This window comes from Spermophilus citellus (genome assembly GCF_964194105.1).
Source record: "Spermophilus citellus genome assembly, chromosome: 3".
In the NCBI taxonomy this organism is placed as follows: Eukaryota; Metazoa; Chordata; class Mammalia; order Rodentia; family Sciuridae; genus Spermophilus; species Spermophilus citellus.
This window is the reverse complement of record NC_138184.1, coordinates 9159052-9181145: the sequence shown is the minus strand read 5'-3', so window position 1 is coordinate 9181145 and position 22094 is coordinate 9159052. Positions and strand designations below refer to the sequence as shown.

At 48.3% G+C, this 22094-nt stretch overlaps 1 protein-coding gene and 1 long non-coding RNA gene across 5 annotated transcripts in view; both read right to left on the bottom strand.

Annotated features, from left to right (window-relative positions):
* Positions 1-618: 618 nt before the first annotated feature.
* Positions 619-22094, bottom strand: part of SLC44A2 (solute carrier family 44 member 2 (CTL2 blood group)) — a 31343-nt gene continuing 9867 nt past the window's right edge. The window contains exons 1-23 of one of the 4 annotated variants that reach the window (XM_081283870.1): positions 13516-13696; positions 12701-12749; positions 10320-10393; positions 10125-10209; positions 9259-9343; positions 9018-9128; positions 8870-8930; positions 8658-8781; positions 8469-8552; positions 8265-8377; positions 6962-7093; positions 6777-6876; positions 6599-6691; positions 6366-6450; positions 5647-5909; positions 5480-5574; positions 5035-5138; positions 4868-4941; positions 4709-4779; positions 4458-4546; positions 2828-2912; positions 2271-2395; positions 619-2013 (exon numbers count right to left, since the gene is read on the bottom strand). In XM_081283870.1, the coding sequence (XP_081139996.1) occupies positions 2274-2395; positions 2828-2912; positions 4458-4546; positions 4709-4779; positions 4868-4941; positions 5035-5138; positions 5480-5574; positions 5647-5909; positions 6366-6450; positions 6599-6691; positions 6777-6876; positions 6962-7093; positions 8265-8377; positions 8469-8552; positions 8658-8781; positions 8870-8930; positions 9018-9128; positions 9259-9343; positions 10125-10209; positions 10320-10393; positions 12701-12749; positions 13516-13552 (2136 nt within the window). In that variant the 5' untranslated portion in view covers positions 13553-13696 and the 3' untranslated portion in view covers positions 619-2013; positions 2271-2273. Of the gene's footprint in view, positions 2014-2270; positions 2396-2827; positions 2913-4457; positions 4547-4708; positions 4780-4867; positions 4942-5034; positions 5139-5479; positions 5575-5646; positions 5910-6365; positions 6451-6598; positions 6692-6776; positions 6877-6961; positions 7094-8264; positions 8378-8468; positions 8553-8657; positions 8782-8869; positions 8931-9017; positions 9129-9258; positions 9344-10124; positions 10210-10319; positions 10394-12700; positions 12750-13515; positions 13697-22094 lie in introns of those variants that run through there. The other 3 variants (XM_081283867.1, XM_081283868.1, XM_081283869.1) reach the window with 3 other exon arrangements.
* On the bottom strand, positions 9616-10114 carry LOC308643744. Its single transcript, XR_014020798.1, has 2 exons — positions 9885-10114; positions 9616-9763 (listed from the first exon to the last, which is right to left on the bottom strand). It is a non-coding gene; the product is annotated as an uncharacterized lncRNA (long non-coding RNA).

The window sequence follows — 22094 nt, the reverse complement described above, 5'->3', positions numbered from 1 at the left end:
TACCAAAAAAACAAAAACAAAAAAAAAACCAGGACTGGGATGCAGCTGAGTAGTAGAGAGCTTGTCTAGCACACTCAAGGCCCTGGGTACCACAAAAAATAAATAAACAAAAAGAAGAGAAGAAAGGAAAGAAGGGGAAAATGAAATAAGCAAGGGAAAAAGGAAAAATAACTAAATTCCAGGGGAGGGAAATAAACATCCTAACCTTGTAGAGCAGATGGCCTGGAGACAATGACAACAGCTGGCACCAGGGGGCAGCAGCAAGCCTCCAGGGAGCAAGACCGATCAAAAGCGGCTGGGCTAGACTATGGGGCCTCAGGTGAGGTGCACTGGGAGAAAGATCTGGGGGATGTGCCCAGGACTTGTGACTGAGGAGGTGGACGGGAGGTGGCTGCCTTGTGCACTCCAGGGATCAGAGCAGAAGGGCCATTTTTCAGCCAGCTGCCTCCAGGAGAAACTTGAAGCAGCTTCAATGGAAGAATTTGGGGCAGAGATCAAGGCCAGCAGACAGTGGGTTTCCTGCCCTTCCTTCTTCCCCAACTTTGAGAATCCCAGAGCACTGGAAGCTGGGGTTCCCCCATCATCCTCTCATTCCCCCCACAAACATGCCAGGCCCAGACCTGTACAATAGGCACTTTATTAGTGGTTGGAATGCAATTAACAGATGCATAGAGCTGGGCAGACAGGAAGGGGATGGCAGGTGGCAGGCACGGAGACGGGAGGAGACGGGAGACCACAGGCTGGGAATCCTCCCTCTCCAGGATCCTGATGGACAGTGCTGATGGTGCCCATGGGTGAAGGCATGAAGTGGGGGTAGGGGTTGCTGGGTTTGTGGTGGGCAAAGGGGGAAACCAGACAACCGGGTCCCCTGAATTCAACAGTTTGGCAAAAGGATCCCCAAGGTAGGCAAGTAGGCAGAGGGCCCTGTTAGCCCAGGGCACCTGCTCCACCCACCCCTGTCCCCTGAAAAACCATCCCTTAGGTGGATACAGTTTCTTTTCTCTCTTACAAAGAGAGCAGTGTCAATAACTGGCAAAGGAGGGCGGGAGGCATAGGGTCCAATTCTCCAGCCAGGCAACAGGCCAGCAGGTTTCCATTAAGCATCATTAGCATCTCTTTTGGCCTGCTCTGGTGGTCAAGCCCACTTCCTGCTGCCACTCCCAACATCTGGCCCCATCTCCTCTCATCAAGGGCTCTCCTCAATGAGTCCCCCCAAATATGGCCTCTCCAGTGGGGACTTAGTTACTGCAAGCACACACTCCCAGCCCAGCCACACCCAGTAGGGGGTGGGGACAAATGAAGGCACTCCCTGGCAGCTCCATCCCAGCTGTGGAGACAGATGGAATAAAAGCTAATAGACCCTTTAATGCATGTCCAAGTTAAAAAATAATAATAAAGAAATGCATCTGGCGGCCCTTGAGCCAACAGTTCAGCCGTGGAGATGGGTTTCAGTCCTGGCTAGAGAGGCAGGGGGAACTTGGAACTCAAGTTCAGCATAGCCGCTGCTCTCTCATATACAATCTCAGTCCTTCCCATTGTTCTCCCACTGTGGTCTAAGAAGAGGACAGGAAGCATGAAGGAGCTGGCAGAAGTCTGGCCACCTCCCATCCCAGGCGTCAAGAGGCTACACCGGATTTGTCCCCATCCAGGTCAGTGAGAGCTAAAGTGACTCATTTCATCTCAGTCTTGCAGGGCTGCTGTGGAAACTCCGAGCACCCCTTGGCATAGGGAAGAGATACCCCAGATCCTCCAGGTCCCCAGAAACTGGCAGTAACTAGATCATGAAGAGGGGGCAGAGAGGCAGTGACAGGACTTCAGGCCACTCCGATGGGCTGCGGGTACTGACCCAAGCCGCTGACCAAGCACCCAGTTGGAGGGCTCTGGAGAGGCAGGGGAGGCCGGACCTTTAGGACTCTGCCACCTTCTTGTTGGTCTTGTTCAAGAGCTTCTTGAGAGTGGAAGACATGAAGTAAGGCCTCTCAGCTGACCCATCGTTTCTCTCCAGATCCTCCACTGCAGAGAGAGGCCCCAGAGCAGGTGGCATGAGACAGAGTCCACAGGCAGGGGCCTCGGGGACAGGGTGAGGGGATGAGGGCCATAGAGAAGCCTCAGAGGGTTAGAAAGCAAGACACACTAGGACCAGAGGGCAGACTGTAGTGGGCTTGGGAAGGGACCACATGATCCCACACTCCCAGGCCAGGGAGCCCCCCCACATGCACCTCCCCCAGCCTACGGGGAGGACACCTGGCTCCCAGGCCAGTCTCCCTCACTCTCTACTCCTCGACTTCCTCCTGCTTGCCCTCCTCCGCACTCCCCTTTAACAGGATGTCTCTCAGCTCGGGCGACATGAAGTAGGGTCGCTCCTGAGAGCCTTCATTCCTCTCAAGGTCCTCACCTGGGCCCCCCAGGAACCGGCGGGGGAAAATGGGGTAGTCAGGAAAGGAGGGGGAAAGGGAGGCAGGGGAAGAACGGGGAAGCCAGCAGGCATGGAGGAGAGGAAGAGAAAAGAAAAAACAACAAAAACAGACAGACGGAGAGACCTGAGTTAGTGGCAGCCACAGACCCACCCCCAACAAAGCCAGAAGCTCCAGAGCTGGGGACCCAGGGACAGAGGGTTCCCACGGAAGCCCGGGCTGGGGGACCACGGGATGGAGCAGCTCCGTGCAGTGAGGAAGCCAGGAAGGCATGCTAGGGCCCCGGGACAAGGGACAACCTGGGGAAGCGGAGGGCACTGAACACTGATGTGTGCCCACTGGGGGGAGATGGCATGACCCACGGGAAGGAGGGATTTGGGGCCCCATGAGGGCTGGGGTGAGGGGTCACTCACAGAAGCAGAGGAATAGCGTATCCACACACATGCCGTAGACGCTGAAGAAACCATGGGCAATCAAGTAGGACCCAACAATCACCGTCTGGGGGAGGGGAGATGGTTTGTTTCTGCCCCAGCTCTTGCCCAACAAGCCCCACCCACCAAGTCCTTCCTAGACTGCCATCATGTCAATCCCCTGTTGATAAGCCCTCTTTGGAATAACAACTTCTCACCACTGCTGACAGGATCCCATCACCCACGTAATCACATCTTCTTTTCTTCAACCTCAGGGCCTTTGTACATGCTGCTGTCCTGACGTAAGTGTAATTCATGCCTCATCATCTTTTTGGTTTCAGCTTAAATAGCGAGTCCTCAAGTACCACCTACTCCAGAAGTTGCCTCCAACACCTAGACCCTGTTTTGGGCTCTCCTGGCACTATGCACCCTACCTCAGGCCTGCATTCAGCTTCAATTTCATACCTGTTTTTAGGGAATTATAGGTTTAATAACTACTAGACTGTATGGGTGTATTTATTGCTATATCCCTAGCAATTTGGAGACTCCTAGGGCCTTGGGAGTCCGATAAACATTTGTTGACTGAAGTTGACTTTAGGGAGATTAAAAACTTTGCCCAGTTACTCACCCTAGAAATAACAAATACAGGAAATAAGATTAAAAAAAAAAAATCTAGGTCACTGGGCCCCAAGGCCTGTACTGCTCTTGGGATGGAGACTCAACCCATCCAACCCTGTCACCTCCTTATCCTCCTCTCTAGCTCTTTACTCTCACATCAACACACTGGTCTCCTCGCTGCTCCTGGTGCAGGGTCCTGTCTCAGGGCCTCTGTACTTGCTGTTCTCTCTGCCTGGCAGTCACCTACAGCTTCAGATCTCAGATTCAGTATCATTTGCATGAAGTCACCTGGACACCTTGACCTACCCAGATCCTTCACCACAGACCCTAATGATTCCCTATAGTGTGTAAAGACGCCAACAACATGTCCCAGATTGCAATTATACACTCACCAATATCATTCTCTCTTCTTCTTCTTCTTTTTTTTTTTTTTTTTTTTAAGGTTCTGGTGACCAAACCCTAGGTCTTGATCATGCCAGGTAAGCACTCTACCCCTGAGCTATATCCCCAGCCCTTTTTTTTTTTTTTTCATTTTTGAAACAGGATCTCACTAAGTTGCATAGAGCCTTGCTAATTTGCTGAGGCTGACCTTGAACTTTTAATCCTTCTGCCTTCACCTCCTGAGTCACTGGGAATACAGGCCTAGGCCACCTCACCTGGCTTGCCAGTACTATTATTGATTGATTGTGTGCCACCAAGCCTGGCCCAATAAATTCTTTTTTTTTTTTTTTTTTTTTTTGGTGATGCTGGGGATTGAAGCCAGGGCTTTGTGCATGCAAGGCAAGCACTTTACCAACTGAGCTATATCCCCAGCCCCCAATATTAATTCTTAATGAATGTCTGTTTATCTCTAAACTGTAAAGCCTCTAAAGGAAAGGACATCTACAAAAATGTTTATGGGCTGAATAAATATTCAGTCCATCTGACTTTCATCCACATCTGTCCAAAGGAGGCCAAGCATGTCCCAACACCTCCTTATCCCCAGACTTCTATCTGTCCCCAAAGATCTCCATACCAGTATTGGGACCCAGTAATAATTGAGAGGTGGTGCTGTATCTTGCACAATCCTGATACGATGGGTGAAGAAGAAGAAAGCAAGGATTCCTGGAGGTAGGGGAAAGAAAACAAAGATGGTTGAGAGTTCTGGCTATAGGAAAAGAGCTCCCCAAGGTGACATTTATCATAGAAGAGATGGAGCATGATGGCATTTCACAAGTCACTCCCAACAGGCTGCCATACTATGACAGGCGGGGTAGTGGCACTCACCCACACTGCCCACAATCAGAAGTTTGCCCAACAGGAAGAGGAAGTCAGTAACTTTGTCTAGGACAGCCACTCTGCAGGGAACAGTGAGGGGCAGATGTGAATATTGGCTCAAGGACTGGGGAGAGAGGGAAGCAACCGGAGGGAGGTGTCGTCTCTGACCTGATGATGTTTCTCATGAGCAGGAAGAAGGCATTCCTAGCTGAGGTGCAGAAGTTGGTGCCATAGATGGCGATCTGGAAGGGAGGAGGAAGGATCAGGCCCACTGGGTAGGGAACTCACCAGGCAGGAGCTGGTGAGTTCACTCTCCCACGGTCTGGGCCACTCACCATGATGTAGGCATTCCTGTTGAGGAATTTGATGAACTTCTCCAGGCACCAAAAGCAACACTTGAGACAGGTCATGAGAAACTTGGCAAACTTGTTCTCCGCAGCTGGAAGAGAAAGAAAGGGATGCAAAAGTGGATAGAAATCCAAGAGTCCTTGGCCCCGCCCCTAATGAATGAGCCAATTGTAAAGCTCTTTAGCCCTGCCCCCAAGCCCTAGCAGAATCCTCGTCCCGCCCTCCTTGCAGGAGCCAATGGTGGCTCAGGCCTCTTGGACCCGCCCCTCGGGAACCAATCACGTTAGCCCCTCAGTTCCCCACCCCAACAGGCACAAACTAATTATGGTCCCATCACTTTTTTCCACCCACCACCAAGCAAGAAGGAATCCCCGGCTCCTCACATAGTCCCTCCCCCAGCAAGAGACAATAACAGCTGTGGCGGGACCACACCTTTCAGGCGCTGATCCAAATACTCAAGCATCACTCGGATGATCTGCACAATGGCCAGAATGAGAGCGCCAAAGGCCAAGGATCCTGTGTGGTACCTGTGGGCAGAGGAGATGGTCAGCAGCTGGCCAGAACACCTCCACCCCAATCCATCCCCAGCCCTGCACTACCTGAGTGCCCGGCCAAAGGCAGAGAAGAGCGGGAAGGCTGGCAGGTCGTCTGGCTTGCGCATGGCCCAGTAGTAGGAGGCAAATGCCCCAGCCAGTGTGACCTGGCCCAGCGCCAGCACGAAGTTGGCCAGCCAAAAGAACATGAAGGCATTGAAGATCTGCAGGCCCAGCAGCGCGCGGTGGTAGCCCGACTCACCGCCATAGAAGGCGAACTGGCAATGCGCGTTGGGGCATAGGCGGGATTCATTGGAGGAAGAGAAGGTCTGGGAGAGGGACACAAGACCAAGTCAAAATACAGGGGCCAGGAGTTCAGTTGGGCTCCGGGCATCACTGAGTGGCCAGTCAGGTTAGACCATGGGATAAGACAGAAGTCATGAGGATCAGAGTGCCATCAAGGAATTGGGACTTCATGATAGGGGTTCGTGGAACACAAGAAGTGATTCTAAAAACAAGAACAGTCATCATGGCGGTGGAGAAAAGGGTGTAGTTCAGCACCCAAAATGGGGGAAAGGCCAAGTGTATCACTTCCCAGTTTGTTCAGAAAAGTTGCCAGATCCAGGCTTGGGGGTGTCTTCAACTCCATGTCACTGATACCCAGTACAGTGCAAACAGCAGGTGCCAAATGTCTGCCATATGATCTCCAAGTAGGGATGAGAGGTTTCAAAATGTCTGAGGGCTGCTGGCGCAATACCAGCCCTCCCTACCCAGGAAACACCCACCTCAGGGTTGCAGGTTTTCCCAGCTAGTGAGCAGGTGGCATCATCCAAAATCTTATAGACAGCTTCATTAGAAGTGGACAGGAAGCTAGAGGCTCATTAAGGAACTTGAAATCTGGGCCTGGGAACCCTAGGGGCTTATGAGAAAGGATACACACCCCCACCACCACCTCCATCACCACCGTGATCCAGCCCTGTCCCCCAGGCTGTCAGAAATGGGGTCTGGAGATGGATACACAGCAGTGCTGGCCCAGTATGCGATGCAAAGACACAGCAGGAAGAAGGTGACCAGAGGGTACAGCAGGGAGCACATAACGTATCCCACAGCCCTGGGGAAGAGCAGAGACAGAGACATCAAGACCTGAAGAGATTTAGGGAAAAACCCAGCCAGGTCCCCTGTGTGCTGGACCCCACCTGCTGGCTTCTTTGATGAGTGCAATGGCGATGAGAATTCTCTTCCGGAGAAAGATGAGCAGCAAGATGATGACCACTTCAAGAATGCTCAGAATGATCACTGTAAGAGGCCGAGGATGAGCCGTTTGGGCTCCCCACTATCACCCAGGCTCCACCAGAGGCAGGATTAGGGGGCTTCAACTCACTGAAGGCCATCCAGGTCTGCCGTAAGTGCAAGTACACCCGGAGGTCTGTCTGGAAGCCAAGGTCCACCAGGGAGACATCAGAGCCAGCCTCCCCACGCAGCCGGGCATACTCCATGTAGCAGTGAAATATTCCTGCACAGAATCACCACCTCAGCCCACCAACTCCATTGTGTAGATATACCACATTTTCTTTTTCTTTTCCTTTTTCTGGTACCAGGAATTGAACCCAGGGGCGCTTAACCACTAAGCCACATCCCCACCCATCCCTTTTCTTTGTTTTTAATTTTGAAACAGGGTCTCACTAAGTTGCTTAGGGCCTAAGTTGCTGAGGCTGGCCTTGAACTTGTGATCTTGATGCCTTGCCTGTACCCCTTAGCTCTTTGTAAAACAAAATTGTAGAACAAGGGTGCAGTGTGTTGGTAGAATGCTTTCCTGGCATGGACAAGGCCCTTGGTTCCATCCCCAGCACCGCAAAAACTAAATTATAAATAAAAATGTAAGTACAGTTATTAAGAACAAATCAAGTCACTTAAAATGCCAGCACCCAACCAGAAACCACTATTAACCTGAACATTTGGATACTGTATCCTTAGATGGGAGGACACACCAAGCAAGTTGAAGTGAAGCATCAGCATATGAAGCACTGGTTTGGGAGTGAAGCCTCCAAATTCCAAAGTCCTGCTCTAAACAAGCCCTTCCCCTGATTTTATCCTCACATTGTCTCCTTCTCACTAAGCCTCCAAACTAGTAAATACTAATTATCCCCATAACATGAAGAAAGAAATTGAGGCTCAGTGAGGCTTAGTCACTTGCCCAAGGACACAGAACTATGAAGTGACAGAGCCAGAATTTGATCCCCTGCTAGTGTAGGTACCCCTTTCCCTGGTGCTAAAAAGCCTTCTTGAGAATGTCTTTTGGTGTTGATAAAATGCTGACCTAGGTCCTAGTTTAGAAAGCTACAAATAGCCAGAGATTTGGGGGATATTTGTTTGTTTTGAGCAGTCCTGGGGAAGAAATCCAGGGCTTTGGCCATGCTAGGCAGGTGCTCTAACACTGAGCTGCAACCCCAGCCCTTAGTCTGGTTTTTGTTTGTGGCACTGGGGACTGAACACAAGGGGACTGCACATGCTAGCAAGTACTCTACCAAAGAGCCGCAACCCCAGTGCCAGAGAGCTGGATTGAACCCATCCCCTATTGAGGGCACCGAAGCTGTTTTCAACTGGCAGCTCTTATAAACAGGTCAAAGGGCATGAGCATTCTATAGACTGCAGGCAAGGGTGGATACAGAGGGAGGGAGACACACCATAGCCCAGCACCAGAATCACCATGACGATCATCACCCAGACCATAATGCCAGCCAAGAAGCGCAGCAGGACGATGAAAAGGAGGCTCAGCACCATGGCAATGACCAGGCCTCTGGGGGATAAAATAGGGACATTAGAAGATCCTATCCTATAAGAGCCTCAGATGGGGCAGCCAGGGGAGAGCCACCTTCCCTCTAACTCACATGACAATCCAGTACCAAGAGACGGTATAATCTTCAAATATCCGCATAGCTAGCTGTCGTGCCTCCAGAACGCCATTGGCCTTTCTGGGGGAAGATAGGAGAGGCTCAGGACAGAACCCCTCCCGGCCCAGGGTATGCCCTCTCCCAGCCAGGGCAGTATGACACCAATGTGGGGGCCTCAATCCTCACTTGGCACCCTCCACCAGTTCTGTGATGTTCTTCCGAGAGCCGTGTCCATCTTCATAGGTTGTCTCATTGCCCACCATGAGGACCCCTTTGCGGGCATGGATGGCTGGGAAGCAGCGCCGGGCCACTGGAGGCAACAGGGGACACGAGCTGTCAGGCTGAGCCCTGCAGACCCTCCTCCACCCCAGCCTGGCCTTATGGAACTCCAGACTCACAGGGTTTGCTGGGGGTGAGAACAGCAGGGCAGTCACCATCTCGAAGCACTTCTGCCAGACCCTGCCAAGAGAGAGAGGGAAGAGGCAATGCCCCCAGGCTGGCACCACTAGATGCATGCCTGAGCACCCAGGGCAGCTTCCTGCTCACCTTATTGTTCTGGAAGCCAGGAACACAGAACTGCTTATAGTACTCGAAGTCCCGACTATTTCGGGCACTCAGGAAGGTGAGGTAGCGGTCGGGGCATTTCTCCACACAGATCTGGGGGCAGAAAGACGAGAGCAGTCAAGACAGACAGCAGATCCCCACTTAGGGACCAGGTTCCACCCCACATTTATGGGGCACAGAAAGTGAACGAGGGGAGCAAAGCGGAGAGGTGGGGACAAGTTACCTGTGGGGTGGGACACTGGAATTCCAGCAGGACCAGGGGGCTGGCACACTTCACAATGTTGAAGTAGAATAGGAAGGGTTTGTTCCTAGGGTTGGAGAAGGGAGGATGGAAATAAATAGTCAAGGAGTCTCAACCCCTGACACACACATAAAAATCAATGAAAACCAGAAGCCAGGCCTCTGTCGTCCCAATGACTTGGGGTACTGGGCAGGAGGATGGTAAGTTCAAGTTCAGCCTGGGTAACTTAGCAAGATTCTATCTCAAGATAAAAATGAAAAAGGACTAGAGATGTGGCTCAGTGGTAGAGTCCCTGGGTTCAATCCTCCGTAAAAACAAATGAACAAAAATAAAATCTCACAGCAGTTGTTCCATGACAGACACTATCCAAACTCTGTTCAGGTCTTAGATCGTCAAACTCAAAACAGAAGAAAAGGAGGCTCAGAGGCCAAGGGCATGGCTCTGTGGTAGATGGTGCAAACTTGAAGCCCTGGCTGGGTCCCCACCACTTGCACATGCAAAAAAAAGGAAGAAGTAGAGACTTGCCTTTCTTGTTATTCTCTAAACAGCACGGTACACTAACGTTTATGTAGCATTTATATTGTATTGTGCACTCGAAATCATCTTACATGATGAGAGGTGCTGAAGTCTACTGAAGGATGTGCCTTGATCCTGAGCAAATACTATTCCCTTTATTGAGAGACTGGAGCGTCCAATCATTTTGCAGGGGGTCCTGGAAGAAACCACCCTTGGGTGCTGAGGGATGACTGTACTTGTGGACTGGATTAATAACGGACAAGACGGGGAAAGCCCAGAACCACCCCCTGTTCTTATGAAGCCCTTCTGCCCAGCAAGGGAAGCCCACTCACGCATTTTTTGTGCCTTTCTGCCCGCAGAACTCCCCACGGCTGTCAGTAGGATAGATCACCTTTCGAGGGTCCCCATGGGTCCAAGCTGTGGAGGGATTCAGCTACCTTTGAGCAGCAGCCTTCCCCCTGCCCCAGAGGCTGCACTGTCCCCTCCCATCCTAGAACCCACCTTCTCCTAAGGGCTCCTCTACTCACCTATGATGCCCACGGCCACATAACCCACAATGGCCAGAAGAAGCAGCACACAGCAGATGACATCCGTGCAACCCCTGGAACAGAGGAAGAGTGTCAGGGCAAGGGTCCATCGGCCCTTAGGTACCCGTTTCCATGCATGATATACATTTTCCTGAGTAGCTTGAATGCTGTGCCAAAGGGTATATGCATTTTACGTTTTGATATCTAAATGCTGCACTGTCCTCGAAAGAGGGTTATGACAGGAATGTGAAGCTCTCTCGTGCTTCAGTGTTCATTTCCCCACATCATTTCCTTTTTCTTCTTTAGGTACTGGGAATTGAACACAGGGACACTTTACCACTGAGTCACATATCCAGTCCTTTTTATCTTTTATTTTATATTTTGAGACAGGGTCTTACTAAATTGTTTAGGATCTCACTAAGTTGCCAAGGCTGGCCTCGAATTTGCCATCCTCCTGCCTCAACCTCCTGAGTGGCTAGGATTAGAGGCATGTACCACTCCACCTGGTTATTTTACCACATTTTTTTTAAGAGAGAGAGAGAGAGAATTTTTTTAATATTTATTTTTCAGTTTTTGGCAGACACAACATCTTTGTTGGTATGTGGTGCTGAGGACCGAACCCGGGCCACATGCATGCCAGGCGAGCGCACTACTGCTTGAGCCACATCCTCAGCCCCGATTTTACCACATCTTTACCAGCAATTTCTTTTTTTTTTTTTTTAAGATAGAGAGAGAGAGAATTTTTTAACATTTATTTTTTAGTTATCGGCGGACACAACATCTTTGTTTGTATGTGGTGCTGAGGATCAAACCCGGGCCACACGCATGCCAGGCGAGCGCTACCGCTTGAGCCACATCCCCAGCCCCTTTACCAGCAATTTCTAATAACATTTTGAGCATGTGTGCAAGGTTTATTGGAAATTTTTTTCCCTAAAATTAAAATTTGGGGGGCAGTGAGTGAAGCTCAGTGGTAGGGTGATTGCCTAGCGTGCTCCTTCCTGGCTTTGGGGTCCATCCCCAGAAACGCAAAAAACAAACAAACCAAAACCAAAAAATTTTTTAAAAGAATTAAAGGTTTGGGAACCAAGAAATTTACATTAAGAAAATTTTATATTCCAGTTGGGCACAGTGGTGCACACCTGTAATCCCAGAGACTCAGGAGGCTGAGGTAGGAGGATCACAAGTTCAAGGCCAGCCTAGGCAATTTAGAGAGACCCTGTCATAAAACAGAAAAAGAGTTTGGGGGTGTAACTCAGTAGTAGAGCACTCCTGAGTTCAATCCCTAGTACCAGGAGGTAAAAGAAAATAGAAACTTTACATTTTCAATTACCTCCCCAAAAAAACTGTACCAGCCAGTTATGGATGTATGAATCTGTAGTCCCCATTACCCAGGAGGATCACTTGAGCCTAGGAGTTTAGGCCAGACTGGGGAATATGGCAAGACCCTATCTCAAAAATAAATAAAGACTAGCAGGGCTTGGTGGTGCAAACCTGTAATCCCAGCTATTCTGGAGGCTGAGGCAAGAGGATCTCAAATTCAAAGTCAGTTTGAGCAATTTAGTGAGAATCTACCTCAAAATAAAAGATCAGGGCTAGGAATGTAGCTCAGTGGTAGAATACTTGCCTAGCCATTTGCAAAATCCCAGCCAGGTTGGATCCCTAGTATTGCAAAAAATAAATTGATTAAAATAAAGACTGCACCAATTAATTTCAGAGCAGAATATGTGTCAATCTTTTATCTGTGCTAATCTCTGAGGGGGAAATACAATCTGTTATTCTTTTAAATTACATTATTTTATTTTTTCCTGAAGTTCAGCATTTTTTCTTAAGTTCATTATCTTCAGTACTTCTTCTCCTGCCAATGATCTAATGATCTGATCCCATCATTTGTTTATTCTTAAAATCCATTTGCAAAGTTGGAAGTGTAGTTCAATGGAAAAGTTGATCCCCACTATCAAAAAAAAAAAAAAAAAAAAAAAAGATGTGGAGATGAAGAAATCTAGTCAGGTGCAGTGGTGCACATATGTAATCCAGAGACATGAGGCTGAGGCAGGAGAATCACAAAAAGTTCAAGGTCGCCCTCATCAAAGCTACTTAGTGAGATACTGTCTCAAAACAAAAATAATAATAAAATAAAATAAAAAGAGGTGGAGACATAGCTCAGTAGTAGAGTGCCCCTGGATTCCACAAAAAAAAAAAAAAAAAAAAAAAAAAAAATCTGTAAAGTCTTCTTTGTATATTACAGAAATCAGTCCTTCCATCAGGTTGCAAATATTTATTACCAGTCTACTGGAGAACAGAAGGGAGGAGAGCAGAAACAAGAGTTGGGGCAGTATAAGCAGGAATAGCATCTCCTGCTGCCAGGATTCCAGAGCCCTTACCTGTTGTAAATGGGTCCTTTGAAGCTAGGATCGTACTTCTGGGGAGTTCCTGAAAGTCAACAGGATTAAGTTAGGTAGGTCAGAAAATCTGAACTAAGAACAGGCTGCAAAACCCATTGTCCCAGGGGCTGGGGATGTGGCTCAAGCGGTAGCGCGCTCGCCTGGCATGCGTGCGGCCCAGGTTCGATCCTCAGCACCACATACAAACAAAGATGTTGTGTCCGCCGAGAACTAAAAAATAAGTATTAAGAATTCTCTCTCTCTCTCTCTCTCTCTCTCTCTCTCACTCTCTCTTTAAAAAAAAAAAAAAAAAAACAAAAAAACCCATTGCCCCAGATGACCGTAGGTGTGCTTTGCGTGGGCAAGAGTAAAATTTAGAACGCTAGTGCAAATTTTTGGCACCACTGTACCTCCAGGCCACCACACCCAAGTCCCCAGTCAGTGCATACCACTGCACGGGGCGGGAGAGCCCCTCATAGATATCAGCGAGATTATCAGCTGGCGGCTGACCAGAGGTGGAACACCAGGAAGGGAACCTGGCGGAAAGGGAAGGTTCAAGGTGACATGGGGGCAGGGGGCTTCTGCAGCGGAAGGGGCTACGGAAGCAGGTCCTTAGGGGAAGGGGGTTTGGAGGCACGAATGAGAGGCAGCTCTGGACAGAACTGGGGTGAGGGAGGCTGGCAGGGGATGGGGGGCTCAGGCAGAGATCTTCAATTCCGCTCCTGCCTCTAGTGGTCTTTCCTCCCGTCCCCGAGGTCCCCCGGCTGCGCCTTCCAAGGAGCCAGCCCCGGGGCGCGGGACGGGGCTCAGCCTACCGTGCTTCCCGTAGTAATCCTGCCGATCGCCCCCCATCCCTGCGGGCGCCGGGCCCCGACGGCGCCCGCCAGCTCCCGCGCCCTCGCAGTCGCGGGGTCTGGACGCGCAGACGTCCCGAGAGAGACCCGGAGCTAGCGAGCAAGCGACTGGCGGCGGCTCCTCCCAGCCAAGTGCCAGGCTGGGCGGCCCAAACCGGTCAGACCGGCCCGAGCCAAGGGACGGAGGGGAGGGACGGAAGAGGGGGCCGATCCGGGCAGCAGCTGCTCCCGCCACTCACCAACCGCCGGATTTAGCCCTCCCCGCCCCCCACACCGGCCCAGCCCCCACCCGGGAACCCGGTGGCTTCACCCTGGGGCCTGAGCCCACCCTGCTGCCACCCACCTAGCGACACCGCTAGGAACAGTTTCCAACCCTAAAGAGGCGCCTCCACTGTTCCATTCTGCAGGTGTAGAAACTGAGGCAGATGGCTGGGCCCCAACAACCAACTGTGAAGTACTGGGATAGAAAACTCAAACCGGTGAAGGAGTTTTATTTATTTTAGTCTTTTTCTTTTTTGAGACAGGATCTCCCTCCGGGGCTCCAGCAATTCTCCTCTCTCAGCCAACCCCTAGCTTGGACTACAGATCCACCACCCAACAAGGCCTCCCAATCTACCCTTTGAGGACAGTTGTTCACAGAACAGCTCACCACAAGTTATCAATGGTATTATACAGTCCCCGTGGGGGTGTCTTCAGCAATGGGGGGTCTACAGTCAGTGTGGTGAGATTCCTACATTTGGTGTTCCATACCTGTAGCAGTTGCTACCTCAGTGAAACACCCTGGGGGGGGGGGGCTCTGGTCACTGACTTAGTTTGCCCCTAGAGAAAATGCCACCTCCCTTGTTGGCCTCCAGCTAAGGAGGCCCTGCCTGACCCCTGGACCACAGGCTTCAGCAAACAGGCGAGGCCCAAGGCGCCAAGCCATGCCCTTGGGTGACCAGGGCTCCCAAAGAAACCCTGTGGTTCCTGAAGTCCCTGCCAGCCCTAAGGCCAGCTGGTCCCACCCCACCCAGTCTGAGCAGTGGACAGATATCAGGCTGGTCCCAGGCCACAAGCCTCATCTGTTCCTGGCTACCTGTCCATGGAGGACACTCAAACTCAATACCCCACCTACAGGGTCCTCACTGACAACTCCAAATGTCTGCTTCCTCACATGGGTCTCACCCCACATTTGTGAGGCACCTCCCTCCCCTCACCCCACATGGCAGTCTCACTGCCACTTCATGCTCAGCAAGGTCAAGTTTGAACCCATGATTGTCCCTCAATCTGCCCAGACATGGTAATTGGCAGCTCCATCCATCCAGATGCTCAGGCCAGAAACCTGGGAGCCCCCTCTGGACACACCTGCCCTGCCTTCAGACCCTTCCAGAACCAAGCTTTCCTCATCCCCCTCCTGCTCCCTACCCTGTCACACAGCAGGTCATTTCCTTCCTGGACCCTTGCAGGCACCTCCACCTGACAGACCTGCGCTCACCCAGGCTCCAGTCTGTCTTCTCTACAGCAGGCTCCTAAATCAGAGTGCACCCTCCTCTGCTCAGAACCCTCGGTGGCCTCCATGTTGCTCTGAGGAAAAGCGGAAATCTTCATCATGGCCTCTTCTTGGCCCGCTCTCACCAGCCTCCTGACTGTACCAGAAAATCCCCACCAGACACCTCGGGGCCTTTGTACTGGCGGTTCTGTTCCCTCCGCATAGAAACTCTTTTTCCAGATGTCTACGTGTAGCACCTCCTTGGTCCTCTGCTAAAGTGTCTCCTTGGAGAGGTCTCCTCTGCCCAACTTATCTAAACAGTATAGCTCAGTGCTAGAGCACATTCCTAGTGAGCACTAGGTCCTGGTTCATCCTCATTAACACAAAAAATAAATAAGCAAATAAACAAACAGATAAAACAGGGCCCCTTTCTCTTCTATCTCTCACATTCATTTTATTTTAACATTTTATATAGCCAGGGTCTCAGTACGTTGCCACAGTTGACCTGAAACCTCTGGGCTCAAGAGATCCTCCTGCCTTAACATCACAAGTAGCTAGGACCAAGTGTGTGCTTGTTTCTGAGCCAGCTCCACTGCCTTTTAAACGTTGTCTGTTGTCACTGTCTTTTACTTATTGGTTGTTGAGTGTGTGCCCTTTTGTCTCCTGGCTGAAATGCGCAGGAAGTTGTCTCTTTTGTTCTTAGCTCTGTCTCCAGTGACCAGCGTAGCACACCGCATAAAACAGGACCTCAGTAAGGGCTTGATGAATGAATAAGCACAATATATAATCCATACACATAGAACTAAGACTGAGAAATACAGCTTAGAGTCATCAATGTGCAGGGTTGTTTTTGTTTTTAAATGTATTAGAGATTGAACCCAGGTGCACTTTACCACTGAGCTATATCCCCAGCCTTTTTTTTTTTTTAAATAATTATTCTTAATTATTACAATATCTTTATTTTACATTTATGTGGTGCTGAGGATGGAACCCAGTGCCTCCTGCATGCTAAGCCAGCACTCTACCACTGAGCCACAACCCCCAGTCCTTTTTGTTTTTATTTTGAATCAAGGTCTCACTATATTGCCCAGGCTGGCCTTGAATTTGTCATCCTCTAACTTCAGTATCTGCCCCCACCAGTAACCAAGATTAGAGGACTGTGCCACTATTCAGGGCTAAAGGCGCACACACACACACACACACACACACACACACACATTTTTGTAGTTGCAGATGGACAGAATGCCTTTTATTTTATTTATTTAATTTTTTATGTGATGCTGAGGATCAAACCCAGTGCCTCACACATTAGGCAAGTGCTCTGCCACTAAGCTACAGTCCCAGCCCAAGGTACACATATTTTAAAAACAAATTTGTGAAGGACTAGGGGTGTAGCTCGGTGGAAGAGTGCTTGCCTAGCACTCTCAAGGTCCCAGGTTCCATCCCCAGGACAAAAAAAAAAAAAAACAAACAACAACAAAAAAGTTAGTTTCTGGATATTTTTTACTTAAAATAATTTAATATATGACAAAGGTAGAATTCTCAGTCTTCAAGGAGAGGGCAAATTCTTTGGTCAGTAGCCTTGATGCATATTTGGAGGAAAATAAACTTAACCCCACCCCCAAACGCATAGCAAAATAAATTCCACATGGATTAATCATGCAAATATATAAAAAAAACAGAAGTATTACAAGTATGAGAAGGAAAACAGGAGACACATCTACCGTGTGATAGGAAGTGAGACCAGCAAGGCATGTGGGAGGAGAGATAAGGGATTACCAGAAGTTTTTGGTGTTAGCTGCAGTATCTGTCTACAGGCTGCCACAGGGGTGGGGCACATGCCTGTGGTCCTGCTGTAACAGTGGCCCACTTCACCTTTTGAATATAGCTCTGAGGCTTATTTTTAAAAGGGATGTGTTTTCCTTTTCCTCTACTCCCTCTCCCTCTAACCTGAGGCAGGGAACAAGATTACTAGGAGTTATATGGGCTCAACAGGAGGGAGATGTCAGCTACAGGATCTAGGAAGTGAATATCTCCCAAATTAACAAGTGAATCCTAACACACCATCAGCTCACACCAGAAAAGTAGCCTTTGAATAGGTCTTTTAAAATCCCCCTGTTGTTCCTCCAGATGGGCAGAATCACAGCCTCTGGGCCTGGAGCTAGCAAAACAATAAAACTTTTTCCTTTTTTCTCATTATTAAATTGGCATTAATTGGCTTTGGAGACAAGGATCAAGCTTTTGTTTATACAGCAACTCGGGGAAGCTAAGGCAGGAGGAGCACAAGTTTGAAGCCAACCTGGACTACTCAGAAAGACCCTGTATCAAAAAAAAAGGTTGGAGGGTAGCAGAGGTAGAGTGCTTGCCTAGCATGCATAAGATCCTGGGTTCAATCCTTAGCACCACAAAGAAAGAAGAAAAAAAAAAAAAAAAAAGAAAAGTCAGTGTTGACCCAGGAGGTCTCAAGACCTTTCAGACTCTTTGCCATAATGGAGACTCTGTCAACACAGAGAAGGCAGAGGAAAGAAAGCTCAGGGAGGAAATGCAATTTATCTGTCACCAAGGAGGCCCATCCCCAATCTAGGTGTGACTGGTCAAGTAGGAGCCACTGAGGGTGTCTGAGCATGACAAGGCCACACTAGGAAGGGAGATACTCCGGTGGTCTCAGACAGCTCTTTCTTTTCTTTCTTTTTTTTTTTTTTTTTTAAGAGACAGTGAGAGAGGAGAGAGAGAAAATTTTTAATATTTACTTTTAGTTCTCGACGGACACATCTTTGTCTGTATGTGGTGCTGAGAATCGAACTCGGGCCGCACGCATGCCAGGCGAGCGCTACCGCTTGAGCCACATCCCCAGCCCCTCAGCCAGCTCTTTCACTCAGGGAAACAGTGGCAGGCCTGAGGATTTGGTGCCAGGGGTGTGGCAGCAGGACCTGGCTGGGTGAACATGAATCACCCCTCTGTGAGATGAAGCTAAAAATACAGAGGGGCACCTGGGACGGGGTTGGCTCCCATCCTGGCCTTGTGGGCTCTCAGGAAACATAAGAGGGAACATTGGGGGCTGGGGATGTGGCTCAAGCGGTAGCGCACTCGCCTGGCATGCGTGCGGCCGGGTTCCATCCTCAGCACCACATACCAACAAAGATGTTGTGTCCGCCGAGAACTAAAAATAAATATTAAAAATTTTCTCTCTCTCTCCTCTCTCACACTCTTAAAAAAAAAAAAAAAAAAAAAAAAAAGAGGGAACATTGACCTTGCCATCTATGGGTTCCATTAGCTCTTAAGAACCTTACTGGGTGGGGTTGAAGGGAAGAGAGTGGCAAATACTAATGGTTTTTAATTGAGCCCAATCCAAAACCTGCCAGATGGGGAATTGGCTGAACAAATCTCTGCAAGCATGCTGGAAGATACCATCAAAACAGTACTCATGTCCCCATTTTCCTGACGTTTGCTATGTGCTGGGCAATCTTCTAAAATATTATACAGTTGCCAGAGGCAGTGGTGTATGCCTGTAATCTCAGCTGAGGTTGAGGACCTTGAGTTCAAGGTCTCCAAATAAAAAATAAAAGGGCTGGGAATGCACTTAGTGATAGAGCATCCCTGGGTTCAGGCCCAGTATCAAAAATAAATAAATAAAGTTCACAGAATTGACCTCAATTTTAATCTGTACAGCAACTTCTTTGTGAGATTGATCCTACCATTAAGTTTATTGGACAGATGCAGTAAATGAAGCTGAGAGAAATAACATGCCCATCATCTCAAAGTCTGTGAACAACGAACAGCTTGTCTAACTCCTGTATGAGTTTCCTATGGTTGCTGGAACAAAACCATCAATTTGATGACTTAAAATAACACAGAGGCTGAAGTAGGAGGATCTCAAGTTCAAAGCCAGCCTCAGCAAAAAGCGAGGCACTAAACAACTCAGTGAGACCCTGTCTCTAAATAAAATACAAAAAAAAAAAAAAAAAGGGCTGGAGATGTGGCTCAGTGGTTGAGTGTCCCTGAGTTTAGTCCCTGGTATCAAAAAATAAATAAAATATAAAATAGGGCTGGGGATGAGGCTCAGTGGTTGAGTGCTCTTGAGTTCAATCCATGGCACTCAAAAAAGAAAAAAATGTATTTTACTTTTATTTATTTAATTGGTATTGGGAATTGAACTCAGGGGCACTTAACCACTAAGCCATATCCAGCTCTATTTTGTATTTTTTTAGAGACAGGGTCTCACTGAGATGCTTAGTGCCTTGCTAAATTGCTGAGGCTGGCTTTGAATTCAAGATCCTCCTGCCTCAGCCTCCCAAACTGCTGGGATAACAGGTATGTGACACCATGCCTGGCTTATTTTTAATTTTTGCAGCAGCTGGAGCTCAAACCCACGACCTCCCACATCCTCAGCACCCTCCTTGCCACAAGGTGCACCCCAGGCAATTATCCTACAGTTCAGGAAATCAGAAGTCCAACATGCATCTCCCTAGGCTGAGATTAAGCATCTTCTGGGAATTCTAGATTCTCTGAAATTCTCTGAGGAACTGTAGAGTCTTCTGAGATTCTAGGGACGAATTGATTCCAGGTTCTAGAAGCTTCATTTCTTATCACCTTTATTTTTTTCTATGTGTGGTACTGGGGATGGAATCTGGGGTCTCATACATGCTGGGCAACTGATCTACCAACTGAGTTACATATCCAGCCCTTTTCTAAAAATTTTTAATTTTGAAACAGGGTCTTGCTAAACTGCCCAAATTGGCCTTGAATTTCCAATCCTTCTGCCTCTTGAGTAGCTGGGATTAGCTGGCATTATAGGCTTGCACCAGCACAGCAGGCTTTTGACCATCTTTAAAGTTCATAATCCCCTCAAGCCCATGTCAGCTACAATTGTCACATGTCCTTCTCTGATTCCCCACCTCCCTCTTTCACTTAAAAGGACTCTTGTCCAGGTGCCCAAGGGTCCACCTGGATTATGCAGAATAATCGGCTATTTTAAGATCCTTAGTTTAAATTCATCTTCAAAGCTTCATTTTTGCCATGTAAACTAATATATACCCAGGTTGAGGAAATTACTGTGGGGACATATTTGGGAGCGAGTACTCTGCCTGCCATAGTTGCTGCTGCTGCTGCTTCTATTTTTTTTTTTTTTATCCTCTGTGTTGGGGATTGAATCTAGAGCCTGTGTGTGCTAGGCCATCACTCCAGCAACTGAGCTACACCCCAGCCCCAGTCATTATTTATTTGTGTCTGTTTGTTTATTTTTGGTACCAGAAATTGAACCTAAGGGCGCTTAACCACTGAGCCACATCCCCAGCCCCTTTTATTTTGAGATAGAATCTCACTAAGTTGCTTAGGGCCTCACTAAGTTGCTGCTACTGGCCTTGAACTTGCCATCCTCCTGTCTCAGTGCTCATACGCAAGTACCACATATTTTTTTTTCAATATTTATTTTTTAGCTTTTTAGGTTGACACAATATCTTTATTTTATATTTATGTGGTGCTGAGGATCGAACCCAGTGCCTTATGCATACTAGGTGAGCACTCTACCACTGAGCCACAACCCCAGTTAAAAAAAAAAAAAAAAAAAAAACAAAGAATAAAGAACAACAAAAAAAGTTTAAATTAATTAAATTTAATTAAAAGGATTTTTTTAATGAGAAAATGATGTGAGATATCATGAGGATGGCCTTTTAAAAACTCCAGTTTGAAACCTGCAGTCTCACCAGGCACATCTAACAGAGCCCTCCAATGCGGCCCTCAGACAATTCACTTCCCCTCACCCTGATAAACAGAGTGAAGTCTCTGGCAGGCTGTCCTCACCTGATAAGAGAGAAAGATCAGGATGGAGACCACCAGACCAGATGTTTCTGACCCCAGGGTAAATGATGTCGTGGAGAAATCCGGTGGTAACTGATAAGGATTGAAAGGGGGGTCAAAAGCCCCAAAATGTGGTATAAATAATAGAGCTGATGAACAGGGATTCAGCCAGCACTGAGCTGGACAGCCTGAAGAGGACCAGGACTGACATCCCATCACTTGTCATTGTTTTCTGATCCTCTGCATGATCCTCACCACCCTCAAACTCTACCGCCTCATCTGGACCGTGGTGAGAGAAGAAACTTCTCCATATGGTCCCCTCCTCAACTGGTTGTCCACTCCACGAGAGGAAAAGCCTGCCTTGGTTCCGGACCTGATTGCTGCTGTCTGAGTGAGTGTGCATCTGTTAGATGTAAAGCTTAAGGCTTGAGACTTTTGAATTTAGCACGCAGAGGGAATGTCTGTCATGAGCCTATCATGGTTAAGCATGTTTGCAGTACTTAGAATTAATCTAGAATTGTTTGCTGTGAATTAATTAATCTAGAATTGTTTACTGTGCATTGGTTATGTCTATTGCAGTGCCTAGCATTAGGGATTGTCGCTTTCTTTCTTTTCTTTCTTTTTTTTTTTTTTTAAGAGAGAGAGAGAGAAGAGAGAGAGAGAGAGAGAGAGAATTTTTTAATATTTTCTTTTTTTTAGTTCTCGGCGAACACAACATCTTTGTTTGTACGTGGTGCTGAGGATCAAACCCGGGCCGCACGCATGCCAGGCGAGCGCGCTACCGCTTGAGCCACATCCCCAGCCCCATGAGATTGTTGCTTTCTTGATTAAGAACCTATAGAGCAAAATTATATTGAGTATTTGAGTGAGTAAAACATTAAAAAGAGCAGAAGCACATGGACATTCTTTATTTCTCCCCCTCGGCTGCATACATCGCAACTTTGCCCCCTCACGACAAATATACATGTTAACAAATAAGTAGAACGAATAATAAAAATATATACATGTTAGTGTCCATAAAGTTTTCTATAAGTGTTTTTTTTTTTTGGTATCAGGGATTGAACTCAGGGCCACTCAACCAGTAAGCCACATCCCCAGCCCTATTTTGTATTTTATTTAGAGACAGGGTCTCACTGAGTTGCTTAGCATCTCGCTGTTGCTGAGGCTGGCTTTGAACTTGCCACCCTCCTGCCTCAGCCTCCAGAGCTGCTGAAATTACAGGTGTGCGCCTCGGTGTCCGATTTAAGAAGTTTTCTTCACACATGCGAGACTCGTA